At 38.7% G+C, this 16182-nt stretch overlaps 1 protein-coding gene across 5 annotated transcripts in view; it reads left to right on the top strand.

Annotated features, from left to right (window-relative positions):
* Positions 1-16182, top strand: part of LOC146785767 (phospholipid scramblase 1-like) — a 644815-nt gene that overhangs the window by 451169 nt on the left and 177464 nt on the right. For all 5 annotated transcript variants that reach the window (XM_085633631.1, XM_085633630.1, XM_085633627.1 and 2 more), the window contains one exon: positions 14867-15031. In XM_085633631.1, the coding sequence (XP_085489757.1) occupies positions 14867-15031 (165 nt within the window). The remainder of the gene's footprint in view (positions 1-14866; positions 15032-16182) is intronic.

Genomic DNA, 16182 nt, shown 5'->3' with positions numbered 1-16182 from the left:
CCAGTGTTTTGATAAATCACATAATTTTAACTAATTATGACATGCAACCTTATCTTTAAGCAGTTTTAAATGCAAGACACAGGTTTGCGGTGTCTTGTCTAGTATTAGGCACCTTCCACTGATTGGTCAGTTTTCCAAATAAGGATGATTGGGCCACAATTTTATCTAGCTGTCCCTGCAGTGATGCAAAGGTGCAAAATACTATGCACGTTGTGTTTTTCTGCAAGTTTTTTAACCACCAGAGGACGTGTTATATTATACCTAATATAAGAGGGACATACTTCACGCAATGTCGACCTGGGTATTTATATCTACAATCTCTGCCCACTTTGGAGGGCTCCATGAGGGTGGCCGTACAGCCCCCCTTGCAGCACTTGGATAGCCCCGGGAAGGTAGTGGTTCCCGCGACTGGGGGTCCGCAATGGAGCCCCATATGTTAATTCTTCGATGTCCAGAGGAGGTGGTGGTCCCCTGGGCAGCGTGGAGGGCAGGAGCACCCCCACAAATTATTTTTATTAAAAAAGCCCCGGGGAGGTGGCGGTCCCCGGAGCTGCGGGGGGGCGTGCCCTCCACCTATTGTTAAGATATAGGTAATTTACATATATATAGATCACACATGTAATTTTAATCACATATCACTTAATTTTTAGCATATATAATAATGGTAGACATACACATCTCTGACAGAAAAGATTCATATATTTGTAAAATCACCAGGAATTTCTAAGTGGATTTAACCTCGATATTAAGCATTGATGCGGTTATTTCATGAATATAATATATACCAAAGGTTAATATGAAAGATGTAACGATCTGCATCAAGGAGAGTTATAAGCAAATTTGCACATACAAAAAATATGCAAAGCGTTGCTACATTATTTTGATTGTTTAAAACGTTTATCAATTCAAATAATTGTGAAAGGGTTAGTACTGGTAGGTGAAATATTTTATTGAGATGTATAGAGAATTTTTTCTATATCTATTGCAGCACCAATCACGTGGTAACAGTTTGTGACGGGCTGAAACGCGTCATGGCTGTAGAGGTCTGCGAGCAATAAATCATTTATTTGCTGCACAACGTTGTGGTCCGTGCTCCGTTTGTTTGAGGGAAGGCATTTGAAGACAGAGTAAATCGCCGATATATATATATATATATATTTATTTTTACAAACCTATTGCCACCATGAATGCTGAACTCTTTTCAGATTTTCAATGCCAAATTGTGCTCATTGATTAATCACACATTTATATGTGTCTTTAAATCAACTCCCATCAGTTGATTAATAGGTTTTTGTTGGACATGTGGGCTACAGAAGTCTTTTTTCTCCCGTAATGGGTAAAGATTCCACAATGCACCATTCTAGACATTTTAGTCACTGGATTTAGTTCTTGGGAACGGTTATACTTGAATCCTAAATTGTCCTCTCTCACCTCATTTCGCCGCTACATGCTGCATCAGGTGTCTTGCCTCTGCATGAGCCAGTTTTGTAACTTACACATCCATTTTCGTAATGTCGACCTCGTGTAAACAGACAAAATCGTCCTTAGCGGCTAGCGATGGTTTTGGTATTTCCATCCACTTTTACCAACCGATTGCCACAATAAATGCTGAACTCTTTTCATAAACGGGTGCTCCATGCCGTGCTTGTGGCTGCATGTGATGTTTTTCCAAAGAACCATTTCTCCTGGAACAAAAAAGGAGCACTCATCGGTTTCCAAAGAATCCTTTCCTTAAAAACACATCACAGTGGAAGACGTGTTTCAGTGAACATCACCTTTCTCAATGCCAAATCATGCTCAACGTTTAGTCACACATTTATATGTGTCTTTAAAACCACTCCCATCAGTTGATTAATAGGTTGTTGTTGGGCATTTGGGTGATAGTAGTCTTTTTCTCCCATAATGGGCACAAATTCCACAAAGCACCATTCTAGACATGATAGTCACTGGATTTAGTTCCTAGGAGCAGTTATACTTGAATCTTAAATTGTCCTCTCTCACCTTGTTTCGCCTCTATATATATATAAATATATATACATAGATAGTGAGAGGCTATGACTGCGTAGGAGATGTAGTTTAGATGGTGATCTAAAACACTTGGGTATCGGAACAGGCTATCACTAAAGCGATTCACAAAGCCAATGCCATGCCGAGAGAAGAGATGTTGAAGGGCACTATGTCATGGTGCAATGCATAGCTAGTGAAACCCCTGTTACTGGTAATACCAACACAGTAGAAGCACATCTTATCATCACATACAGCAAGGAAGACAGAGCCATCAGATCCATTTTAAACAGGCAATGGCGAATCGTATTGGCTGATACAATATTAGGTTCAGCAGTCTCCAAATAACCCACTATCACCTATCGCCTAGCATATTCTATGAGGGATGCTCTGGTAGAAAGAAGTCCAGAGGTGATTTCTAAAAAGGACTGGCTGTCTGATACAAAAGGTTTTTCAAATGTAGCACCTGTCAAGCTTGTCGTTTTGGCGTCAACACCACCCAAGTAACTGCAGTATTTCAGTCCAAACCAATTGAAATCAATCATAAATATACATGTAGAACGGAATTTGCAGTATATGTGTTGCAATGCACCTGTGGCCTTAAATGTAGGCAGCACCAAGCTACTGGTGCATGTACGCATTTTGCAACAGCTTAGAGCAATTGTTAACTCGGACCACACATATCCAGTAGCAGGACACTTCAAGGAGGTTCACACTAACAACCTTAGCCCCCTACAGTACTTTGTGATCGATGACATTTCCACCCCTATCAGAGGAGGGAATCGCAGAAAGCACTTAAGACAGATAGAAACACGCTACATACTCAAATTGAATACCAAAACACCTAGCGGGCTCAACATGATTGAAGATTTGTACAACTATCTTTAAATGTATATATATTTACATGTGCCTGTTGCAGCATTGCTTTTGGTTATGGAACGTGGTTTCTTCTTAATGACATTTATATACTGTTTGCAAAGCAAAATTTGTGATTATTGTTACTGCTGTATATAGTATTTATTCTCTCTATCTTTTTTTTTTTTTTTTTCTATTTTTTTGTCCTCATGTGCCGCATCACCCATTCTTTCCTTAAAGCGCCCTAGGGTGTAAATCATCTCATATCTGAGGAAACTTGCTCGCTAGAAAGCAGAAGGGAAAAGGATATGAGCCTTTCACCTAAACTCTCCAAAGCAACAGCCCCAAGAGATTACCAGCGACTTAATCATAGGATCAAATTTTCCAATTATCGCATCGTTCTGAGGCCTCGATGCGAGTGACATGGCCCAACATCTGAATTATTCACATAAGTGGTCCTTACCAGCGATATATGAGAATAAGTATTTGAGCTTTTATTTGAAACATCTGGTATTAGTTACAGTTTGCACATCGGTTACTGCACATCACGCTTCTTAAAAATAATTTTACACATTTCTTACACAGGAATTATGTTTCTGGTGACTTTTTAGCAGATATATAAAAATTTGTGTTTAGCACCAGCACTTTATATAGAAGCACTTTGTAATTTCTGCACTTTAGACTGTGTGATTAGGCTTTTCTATACACTCAATTTGTAATGACACATACTTTAACATGACCATCATTGGAGCCTGTGCAGCATATAATATATTTTAGAGATTGACTCAAGTTTTTCCACAGAATGCGGGTTCTATAACATTTGTTACTTTTAACTCAATACAGTATGGAAACTAATAACTGTTTTATAATTTTCAGATCCTAACTGTAAATTATATCCAAACACTTGATTATTTATATGTATAATAGATATGATCTGTGTTCCACTAGTAGGTTTTCTAGAGCACTATGCAACAAGATTGATTGTAAATAATGTTGGCATTATGTGAGACCAGTATCGTTTCTTACTGTGTCTAATATCCAGCAATCAACAGTGATGTCATCAGTGATGTCATTTGAGATGTCATCAGTGATGTCATCAGTGATGTCACTGACCATGTCATGAGTGATGTAATATGTGACGTCATCAGCAGTGCATTGCGGGGGCACGAGTTATAGTTAGCTGAACTAACTATAACATGGGAATTTCTAGGGTTTTGTACGAGGGAAATGTCCAGCTAACTATAACACCCCTGAAACCTATGTTTTTTTCAGTGAATTTCTAAGGTTTTTTAAATGCCAATTCCTAACTATAACGCCCCAGAAACCTTTGGTTTTTTTCAGTGAATTTCAAAGGTTTTTTAAATGCCAATTCCTAACTATACCGTGCATGAAACCTATGGTTTTTTCAATGAATTTCAAAGGATTTTAAATGCTAATTCCTATCTATAACTTATCTCTGAAGATAATGATTTTGATTGGATTTGTATATTTTTCAAATTCAGTGTGTCAATTTCATTAATTATGTTTTTTTTAAAATACTTTTTTATCACCATTTTTTAACTTATATTTTCAATTAATTCTTTTAAAAATTAAAAAATATTATTTGAACTTAATGGGTTTTTCAAACATATCTTTTTATATTTTTCAAAATATTTTTTTAACTATATGTTCAAAACTTTATTTTATATATTTTTTTCAATGTTTTTGGATCCGCGCACCCTATGCGCACCGTTCTCGATCCCTACGTGGTAGCATCCGCGCATGGTATGCGTCGGGTATGTGGTTAGTGCGCGATTCCAATGTGACCGGTACGTGACTCCCAGCCTATACGCGACACGTTCGATGTACGTAATGCGACGTTTACGCGCTTCCGCGATGCGTCATCTGCGTCTATGAGGCGGTAGGTGCGCGGACCCGCAAAAAATTTAACATTTAAAAAAGCATATATATGTATTTCATGTGAATATTAATTGAAGACAAACTCTAAACTAGTCTTAAAACTAATATATTTTTACATCTAATCCTATAATTTTTTTTAATTCAATTTCGCGGATGCGCGCTGGGTGCGTGCTGCATACGCACAGGGTGCGCGGATCCCATGTGACCTGCAAAAAAAGAGATTTGATTGGTTCATTACACTTCCTCTTCTAACTATTGAAAGACCCCACCCATTTCAATCATTCTTCTTTGACCTTCTTCGGAGGACCATCTCTTTGGAGAGAAGAAGATTTTTTAGACTAAGTTTACACTTACCTCTAACTTTTTTCAACCAAAAATGGCTTCAGGGCAGCAGGCATCACCTGCATCTCCTCATACATCTGAGGATGAATTTTTGGAGGAGGCACCACCCAAAGAACGTTTTTCTTCAGTGGTGTGGAAATGTTTTACTTTTCCTAAGGGGCAGAATAAGACCAATGCCACCTTGGTCACGTGCAAGATTTGCAAAAGAGTCCTGTCGCGAGGGGATCCTAACAAGAAATACTCATGCGGCACGGCAAGTATGATGAAGCACCTGAGGACCCTTCATCCGAACAATCTTGCACGAGAAGAGTGCCGATGGATGAAAAACACTCCTGGTTTTTTTTGGGGTTTTTTTGCAGAAAAAACAAAAAAAAAAAAAATTGTTCAGAAAACCCAAAAAAATATATAAAAGAAGAAAGAAGAAAAAAAAAGTTCTTGTAAGAACTAACTTTCCTAGTTTAAGAAAAGAGCTGCATTTTTTGTAAGTGTGTGAAAGTTTAGATGAATGTATGTGTAGTACGTAATTGACTGAATGAATGCATTAGTAGCTTATGGTGAATGTATAAGTGCAGAAGTATGAGGAAGTGCTGCAGCATCACACAGTAACCTCTTTAACTACAGTGCTGTAGTACTTCCGAAGCACAGGGATGCAACATATGTACATAAATATGTTGCAAATCTATGCTTCTCTCTGCACGGCTGCTTAAACTGCAGCCATGTGGTGACACAGGCACCCTTGCACCATAGTGCAAGGATATCTGTGTCATGTGCTGTTTGTTATTCTACAGGAAGACACACCTTCCTGCACAAAAACAATGAGAAAATGCATTTTTCTCCTTCAATGTATGCTGAACATTTCAGCATGCATTGAAGATATAAAAATGTGGAGAAATGAAAACAATTCTCCTTGTTGTGCTTTTCTACACCAATTTTAGAATGGTGCAGCATTCACTCACATATCAAGATTCATGATTTCTGATAAATCTAGACATGTGTCTTGTTCTATGAGTATTCAGTGCAATCCTGCACAACAACACTTATAGAACACCCTTTCAACGCAAAGAGGTGTACATAATGAGGTTGTATTTACATGGAGTATAAAACGTGCACAGAGTGCCTTTTCCTCTCTTTGTAAATATGAAAGAGTGTCTTGCGCAATAACTATGTTACAAAAAGTGACATATTTACGGTTTTAAAATTCCTTGTGAATGATAGAAGGTAAGCACAGAGTTTTGTCTGCAAAGATGTTCAAAGAAGAATGATTGAAATAATTGCGGTCCTTTAATAGCTAAAATGGGAAATATTATGAACCCCTCAAATCTCTTTTTTTGCAGGTCACATGATATCTGATTATGGTCAGATTTCAAAACTACATAGGTATAAACAGAGTGTTTTTAGAAACATGTTTCAACTTTGTAGCTTCTTGCAGACCTCCTCATTCTGCATATTGAGACTTAGTTAAACTTACTTTCACAGTAAGAGGAATAAAAAATGGTACACATTTTTTTCACATTTTCATTCCAATGTAAATTCATAAAAAATGCTTATTTTAAAATTTGGATCTGTGAAAGAAGAGGAAAAAAAATTATAACATGTAATAATACATTTTTACAACACAGCATAGTTTCCACAAAGTAATTTTTTTGCCTTTTTTGCTGTTCTCAGAATATATTAAATTTCACTAAAAATAGTGATTTCAATCGTACTCATCACTTAACAGCGGGCAAAAAAAAAACAATCTCAAAGATTGTTAAAAAACAACAACATGCTATTCTAAAAAAAAAACAAGATACAAATCACAGATATATAAAATGCATACAGCTAACAAAATGTTATAAGTTTGACTTACAAAAACTGTAAATGTTGTCGCTGTAAAATATTCACCGAACCTAAGGATGAATTTTTGGAGGATGCACCACGCCCACAACGTTTTCCTTCAGTGGTGTGGAAATTTTTTACTTTTCTCGAGGGGCAAACAAAGACCAATGCCACCTTCGTCACGTGCAAGATTTGCAAAAGAGTTCTGTTACGAGGGGATCCTAACAAAAACTACTTGTGCGGCACGGCAAGAATGATGAAACACCTAAGGACCCTTCATCCAAACAATCTTGCACGAGAAGAGTGCAAACAGATGAGAACCACTCCTGTTCTGTATCTGTAAAAAAGAATCACAAATAAATGTATATTAATAACTTTCAAATTTATACTATTCCATTACTGTACAAACACATTTTATATAAAAACTGACTAAGAAACTATAGCCCTGAACCACAAGTGTGACGATCGTTAAAAGACTGCATGCATAGTGCATACTACTTTGAAGCAGTTCATGCCCTAAAGCCTACCTCACTAAAAGACTACATGATAACTGACTAAATGATTACAGTACTATAAGGAGACACACTGGGTGAGTGACAGGGTGTTTGCTAGAAGTGTATGAATACTAACTAGGGAATTGAAGGTGTGAAAGACAACTGTGTAGGTGATTAGAGGACTGCATCCATACTGGATAGGCATTTAAAGCAGTCCATGTGCTAAGGCCTGGCTCACTGCATGAGTACTTGGGTACTGACTGAATGATTAGAGTACAGCAAGGAGAGTGCCTAGGTGAATTTATAAGTGGTAGGCTTTTCGCACAGGGAATGGATTAGTACTTGGTACTGAATGGGTCACTAGACGAGTGCAAAGGGAGTGACAGGATGTTTGCTGGACTGTATGGATACTGACTAGGGAATTGAAAGTGTGAAAGACAAGTGTCTAGGTGGTTAGAAGACTGCATTCATAGTGGATAGGGGTTTGAAGCAGTCCATGTGCTAAGGCCTGGCTCAGTGCATGAATCCTTAGGCACTGACTGAATGATTAGAGTACTGCAAAGATAGTATCTTGGTGAATTTATAAGTGTTTGGGTTTTGGCACAGTGAATGGATTAGTACATGGTGCTAAATGGGTCACTAGAGGACTGCAAAGGGAGTTACAGGGTGTTTCCTGGCAGTGTATGGATACTGACTAGCGAATTGAAAATGTGAAAGACAAGTGTATAGTATGTTAGAAGACTGCATGCATACTGCATAGACATTTGAAGCAATCTATGTGGTAATGTATGGTTCACAACATGAGTACTTGGAAACTGACTAAATCATCAGACTACTGCTAGGTTAGTGCCTGGGTAAAACTTTTAAATTTTCAGTTCTGGCACAGTGAAGAGAATAGTACATGGTACTGCACTTTAGTGTCAAACCCTGACTCATTTTATCAATGCATAAGCAAAGAATAGCTTCTAAAGCTACTAAAACTTGACAACATGACCGATTTTAAAACAGTTATCTGTCATCAAATACACTATGTTACCAAATGCTTCTCTCACAATCCTTACCCAAATGTACACAGACTCACAGTGTGATTTTAGACAAGCAACACTCTCCCTAGCAGTTCACCAAAACTCATTCACTAGTCTAGAAGAGGTAATGGTACTGCACACAATCTACATATTTAAGTACTGCACATTAGTGTCAAAGCATGACTCATATGATCAACGCATAAGCAAAGAATGGCTTCTAATGCTACTAAAACTTGACAACATGACAGGTTTTAAAAGAGTTATCTGCTAAAAAATACACGATGTTACCAAATGCTTCTCTCACAGTGGTTCCCAAATGCACACAGACTCACAGTGTGATTCTAGACAACAACCACTATACCTAGGAGTTTACCAAAAATCATTCACTACTGTGGAACTGATAAGGGAACTGCACACAATCTACATATTTCAGGACTGCACTTTTGTGTCAAAGCCTGACTCATTTAATAAAAGCATAAGCAAAAACTGGCTTCTAATTCTACTAAAACTTGACAACATGACAGGTTTTAAAACAATTATCTGTCAGCAAATACACAACGTTACCAAATGCTTCTCTCACAGTGGTTCCCAAATGCACACAGACTCACAGTGTGATTCTAGACAAGCAACACTATCCCTAGCAGCTTACCAAATCTCATTCACTACTGTGGAAGGGGTAAGGGGACTGCACACAATCTACATATTTCAGTACTGCACTTTAGTGTCAAAGCATGAATCATTTTATCAATGCATAACCAAAGACTGGCTTCTAATGCTACTAAAACTTGACAACATGACAGGTTTTAAAAGAGTTATCTGTCAGCAAATACATGATGTTACCAAATGCTTCTCTCACAGTGGTTCCCAAACTCACACAGACTCACAGTGTGATTCTAGACAACAACCGCTATACCTAGGAGTTTACCAAAAATCATTCACTACTGTGGAAGTGGTAAGGGAACTGCACACAATCTACATATTTCAGGACTGCACTTTTGTGTCAAAGCCTAACTCATTTAATCAACGAATAAGCAAAGACTGGCTTTTAATGCTACTAAAACTAGACAACATGACAGGTTTTAAAAAAGTTATCTTTCAGAAAATACACAATGTTACCAAATGCTTCTCTCACAGTGGTTCCCAAATACACACTAACTCACAGTGTGATTCTAGACAAGCACCACTATCCCTAGGAGTTTACCAAAACTCATTCACTACAGTGCAAGTGGTAAGGGAACTGCACACAATCTACATATTTCAGGACTGCACTTTTGTGTCAAAGCCTGACCCATTTAAACAAAGCATTAGCAAAAACTGCCTTCTAATGCTACTAAAACTTGACAAGACAGGTTTTAAAACAGTTATCTGTCAGCAAATACACAATATTACTACATACTTCTCTCACAGTGGTTCTTCCCAAATGCACACAGACTCACAGTGTATTTCTAGACAAGCAACACTATCCCTAGAAGCTTACCAAAACTCATTCACTACTGTGCAAGGGGTAAGGAGACTACACACAATCTACATATTAAAGTACAGCACATTAGTGTCAAAGCATGACTTTTTTTATCAATGCATAAGCAAAGACTGGCTTCTAATGCTACTAAAACTTGACAACATGACAGGTTTTAAAACAGTTATCTGTCAGCAAATACACAATGTTACCAAATGCTTCTCTCACAGTGGTTCCCAAATGCACACATACTCACTGTGTGATTCTAGACAAACAACACTATCCCTTGCACTATACCAAAACACATTTCTTCATCTAAAAAGAGTACTACATTTTAGTATAGAAACATAACTCATTTCACAAATTCATAAACAATGACTGGTTTCTAATTCTACCAAAATATAAAAACAGTACAGTTATCTGTCTGCAAACACATGAAACACACAAATGCTTATCACAGAATGGTTTCTAGATGCACACACACTGTCAATAAGATTGTAGAGAAAAAAAGTACTCCCTACACTTTAGAAGGAGAAATACATTAGTCTGATTAAAATCAAAATAGTCTACATACATCCCCTCACAATTAAATAACTCACCTTTCAAGTTGTTTTGTAGATTAAGAAGTATATCAGTCACACACCAGATTTTCTTTTACAGAATCTCTGCACTGTGCACCTCTCAGCAAAAACAAGAATGGAAATGTTTCCCTTTCATTTTCCACACATATACATGTAAACATTAAATCACAATCCTTCACACATAAACTCAAAAGTAAACACAAATTTCTATTGGTTAAACATTTCAACCCTTTCCAACTGAAATACATTTCAACCTTTCCCCCAATCTGCCTTCTGCCTCTTACCATAGAAACAGGTCATGAAACACTGCACTGAGCACACAGGTCACAAGTTCAGCACACAATGTTGCTAAACAAGACAGGAAGTGTGCTTGACTTTTCAACATATCAGCTTATCATATATAATGTTCCTAACAATCTGTTTTTGTTAACCAATAAGAATCATACCTTTAAAAAACAGAAATATACACCCTACCTTTCAGTGTAGAAAGTAGTCATACAACCAATGATTTCTTGTCTTTTTTAAAAAAAAACATTCCGTGGATCCGCGCACCCAACGCGAGACAATCCATGCACCCAACGCGATAGGATGCGCGCACCGTGCATTTCGCCGTTTAAAAATAAATAAATAAAGTGGGCCCCAGGGGGTCCTTATAGGACCTCCTAAGCACCTCTAGAGGGTCAGAGTATTTCCACTCTGCCCCCTTTATATGTTTTACACACTTATTCCCCTTGCTTCTTCAGCCTCACTTCTACCGAGGCAGAAAATGGCCGCCAACAGTTCCTGGTTTCGAATGTAGACAGACACTCGACAGCCAATTAGCATTCAGCACGCGATCGGGAGGGTGCGCGCTTGGTTCGGGGAGGGTACGCTTACAGTGCGGGTAGGGTCCGCGGATCCTCCCCGGCCATAGATATTTATGTACTTTTAACTCTAATTTTCTCAGGAACTACTGAACGGATTCACACCATTTATGCAAAAGGCACGAGTCTGAACTGAGGACTACCTCTTTGCCAAATTTGGTGTCATTCCGTTCAGCGGTTCGGGCTGTAGCTGCGACAACAGATCCTATGGGAAATTGCATGGGGGAAACGTGTTTTGGGACCCCCCTTTTTTCTCGGCCCCCGCATGACGAATCACGACAAAACTTTCAGGGTAGGAGCGGAGCGGAGCTAGCCAAAAGTTTGGAAAATTTCACGAGGATTCATCAACCAGCACCAGACGTATTGGGAATAGAATGTTGCGGATTTCCTATGGCAAATAGGTCCTAACTATAACTACCTACTGGCGACCGCCAGTAGGATAATATACAATCAAACATTAATTATTGTCTCAATCAAAACCAGAATATTATTGAGTTACGTGTTCTAAATGTTTACAAATTTATTCGAATAACATGATCATAACAAATTAATACAAAAAAACAAATTAGTGGAATAATATTCAAGGCTTATATGACTATATGATTTATCCGAGAGGAAGATAAAAGTATTAACTATATATCAATATGTTCATGATTTCGCAAAGAGGCATTTCATACAGTTGTGAATACAATTTACTGTCTCGTGCTCGCTACAGAAGAATTAACATAATTCCTTACCTTTAATACCTTAAAGAGCACGTCCTTACGAAGTATTCAGCTTTCATACAGTCTACTTACGCTATGCAGACACGAATAAATTTGTAAACATTTAGAGTAGGTAACTCAATAATATTCTGGTTTTGATTGAGACACAAATGTAACGTTTGTTTGTATATATGTATATGTACAGTTTTTAAGTGGAGTGTATATATGTTTTCTTTTAGCCCTGAGGAAGTCTCGCATGAGACGAAACGCGTTGGCTAAATTAATTTTGTGACCATTGGATTTTAATGACTGACTACATTTATCAATAAATCTTTGCGACTATAAGAAAAAATTTGGACCTGCTTTTTCCACGAATCATCATGGATATTTTTGATGTCTTAATGAACTTTATTGAAATTTCTAATTGATGGGTGCTAATCCCAAAACCTTTTTGTGATTGTATTTTGGTTTTACCCAGTAGGAAGTGGAGAGTGGTGCACTTCCTGGCTTTTAGCACCATCGTTATACTATTAAGCCACTTTAGGTAACAGGTGCAGGCTCTTTGCCTCAACCCTCTTTGTATTTTGTTGCTTGACGTTATAGTTAGGTGAAATAGGTGAAAGTTTCTGTGACAACATTATGTATTAAACTAAAACAAACACTGAAATTCACCAGTTGTATTTATCTCTATTAATTATAACTCATGTCCTAGGGTAACTATAATTTGTGCCCTGCGATGCACATTCTTGTCAACAATGATTTAATTTTAAATGTTGCAGTAATGTTATCGATAATGTTATAGAACATGTCATTAGTGATTTAATATAGCCTTGTAGCCCACCGTAGCGACCGAGCTGAAGGCGAAGGCCTTTAACAAGGGAGCAGGAATTTAATGCCAGTATAGCCCAGCTAAAGAGAGCTGTAAGGCTATTAGAACAGCTGTGAATGACAACATTGGAATGTTGGAGCTTCGGGCTTCTACCGCATATTAGAAGCCCAGAGCACTCCATTGTTTTCAATGAAGTTCCCAAAATTCCAATGTTCTAATATGGGGGAAAATTACCTGTTCATGGCAAGGGCACAAGTTATTGTTACCTTAGGGCATGTGTCATAGTTACTAGAGATAACTATAACTGGTGAATTTCAAAGTTTTTTACAGACAAGTGTAAGTTACCTTTGTTAATAGCTATGAAAGTCTGTGATCAATCTCTTGTAGACTTGAAGATTTGACCAGTCTCCTTCACCACTGCATCTAACTCTCCAATTAGGCAGTAAGGTCACAGATGAGGCGTGTGTTGGCCACTGGTCCATGCATGATGCGGCCGTTATGTTAAGTTTGTCAGGGTTCAGGGATTGACTGGTCACTGCCACTATCCATGATTTTTCAGAGCATCAGTCAGCACTGTAGTGGAAACAAATGGACCATGCTAGCATCTAGTACCAGGAATTTACACTGGGTTATCACCAAGTTTACCAATTATGTCCTCCTGTGTCCACTCACTGCTGATGTTCCTGCAGTGCTCACCACCGCAGGTCACAGTAGTATTGTGTCAGTTGCACAGAATGTGAAGTCACTCTGTCACAACTGGAGCCATTGCCACTAGAATCAGGTGTGCTGGCTTCCATTTGTGAAATGCTCTTGATTCTTGTTCTGATGCTTTTGCAGAGTTGTTGTTCTACCATCATTGCTCAGGCCTCTCTTACTTCTGGCAGTGATGCCTGAGCCCTGAATGTTGTCTGCCAGCACCAGGAAAAACCAGACCCAGAAAACACCTGTTCAAATAACTGAATTGACCTAACTGAGTCTGATATTCCACATAGGTCTGGCCGGATCAGGGTTCATGCATAAATATGCCATCTAACTTCAAACCTGGAGGGAGTAGGGTCTGTGCCAGGGGTGTTTCACCAACACCAAGTCATACCCTGCACTCACAACCTCAGCAAGTCACTCACTCTATAGAGCTGGATTGGGGCATGAGGATGGCTGAAGCACTTCAAGACTCAGTGAAGGAGACTGCTGTCAAAGTGGTCAGCTGCCTTCCGTGGCACATTCACGCAGCCACATAGGATGGGAAGGGTAGTGTAGTGGCTCACAAAGTCAGGAGGAATCAGACAGATACATCAGTGGTACAGGAGCATGCACTCTACATTCCAGATTTTTTTTTTAATCAGTGAGCGAGAATTCTGAGTCCAGTGGGGGTCATCAGATGTGCAATATGCTGATCCCAATATGTTAAATCCTACAGAGTGGACACAATGTTTTAACTTTCTCAAGACTAGTAACTGAAATTAAAGTTCATGCACATTGTGGTGATGGAGTAACTGCTGTTAAATAATCTATAATTAGGTCTTGGCGAGGCAGAATTTAGATAGCATTGACCACCAACTTTTGGGTCTGCCCAGGGGTGTTACACAAGCCTCTAAAGCCCCTGCAGTGCAGGGTAGATATAACCCATGAGAAGATATTGTAAACACAGGGACTCCTCTTCATATTCTGTAAGAGGGGCCACATCACTTGTGTTACTCTATTGGGACTGACACCTGTGTGACGATTTCTGGAGACCCTGTGGGGAGAAATAAATGCCAATGCCTACCACCACCAGCCACCTGCTCATTTTAAATACTGTGTAGGATTACAGAACAGCATTGCAGACCGTTAGTTTCAATGATTTCCATGTTTTAGATATTGATACCTAAACATTCCCTTGCAAACAACACTTTAAAATATATACTATGGGCTCACATGTTGTGTTTGTTTACATTGGTATGTGTAGATTTTATGAAAATATGCCATTTTCTTATGTTTTCTCTTTTTTTCTTTAAAGATGCAAGTGGAGTATCTTCCAGGTTCCCCCTCAAAAGGCTTAAAATTTGGGCGTATTATCCAACATTATAACCCTATTCTGCCTATATTCACGATTCAAAATGGGGCTTTGGAGAATATAATGAAAATCAGAGGCATTTGCACCATGGGAGTGAATATATTGAAGGTATGTCATCAAATAAAGCTTATTTCTAACTTCAAAGCACTACACAGTTTATACAGCTGCAATAAGTGATTACCAGTTCTTTCTATTGATTATTGGCAGTGCATTCTAGTGGATGGAATTTGCGGGTTAGACACGGCCTTACACAAATCACTTGAATCTATGCACTCTTTTGAATAATACATACATTGCTAATCAGACATCAAAAGTATGGTGAAAACATTGTGAAAGGATATTACGGAGTTATCTACTTTAGATTGCAATCAGAATGGATGGTCACTTACAGTCATCATAATAAGGTCTGCCAATGATATATACTTTGGGGCCTATTCAGCAAACTTTTTCCTGGCATAAAACAGACCTCTAGCCTCATTTACTGTATAGCAGAGCAGGAAGACTGCCTTAAATTAGAGGTGCTCCTGTCATACCAAGCTTGTGGTCCCAGCACTCAGTTTAGAGAAGTGGCAGATTTATATCGGTAGAGCCTATGCTATCTCTGTCGGTGTAAAGATTTGACCTGAAGGAACTGCATAGTGAACACAGGCAGGGAAATCACAATGGCCAAGTCACACAGGGAGAACACTTCCTGCACCTAAAAGTCATACATATTTTCTCCAGAGAAAACATACTTACACTTTGGGAGTTTGTTTTTTCAGAACAGAATTGTTTGACAAGCAGGTGTGTGATGTTTTGCCTGGAATCTTGACACACATCAGGTTCTACAAACTATGCCGAGATTCAAGCAAGTGACAGTGGGACCAGGCTCCTTCCTTGGGAAGAGAAAACAGCCGTCTCTGAAGGGTCACCTTAAATATGTTGCCTCCCTCCTCCTGTGTTTTCTGACCTTCTTTGTGCTGGTATTAGGACCCTGAGCACTTTCCCACTGCTGACCAGTGCAAACGTGCATGTGCTCTCCCCTCCAAGCATAGTATAGATGGTTTCCACCTGTTTCGTATATTTGATTTACATATAAGTCCCTTGTAAAGTGGTATGCCATATACATGGGGCCCGTAAAGTAAACGCTACAAGTGGGCCTACAGCACTGATTGTGCCACCCAATGAAGTAGCCTATCAAACCGGTCTCCCGCCTGTCACTGTAGGGCCTGTGTGTGCAGTTTACTGACCATTTTGGCTTGGCATTTAAAACTATTTTC

The sequence above is a fragment of the Triturus cristatus genome, chromosome 11 (assembly GCF_964204655.1).
Source record: "Triturus cristatus chromosome 11, aTriCri1.1, whole genome shotgun sequence".
NCBI lineage: Eukaryota > Metazoa > Chordata > Amphibia > Caudata > Salamandridae > Triturus > Triturus cristatus.
The sequence above is the reverse complement of the archived record's forward strand: the minus strand, read 5'-3'. Positions and strand labels throughout refer to the sequence as shown.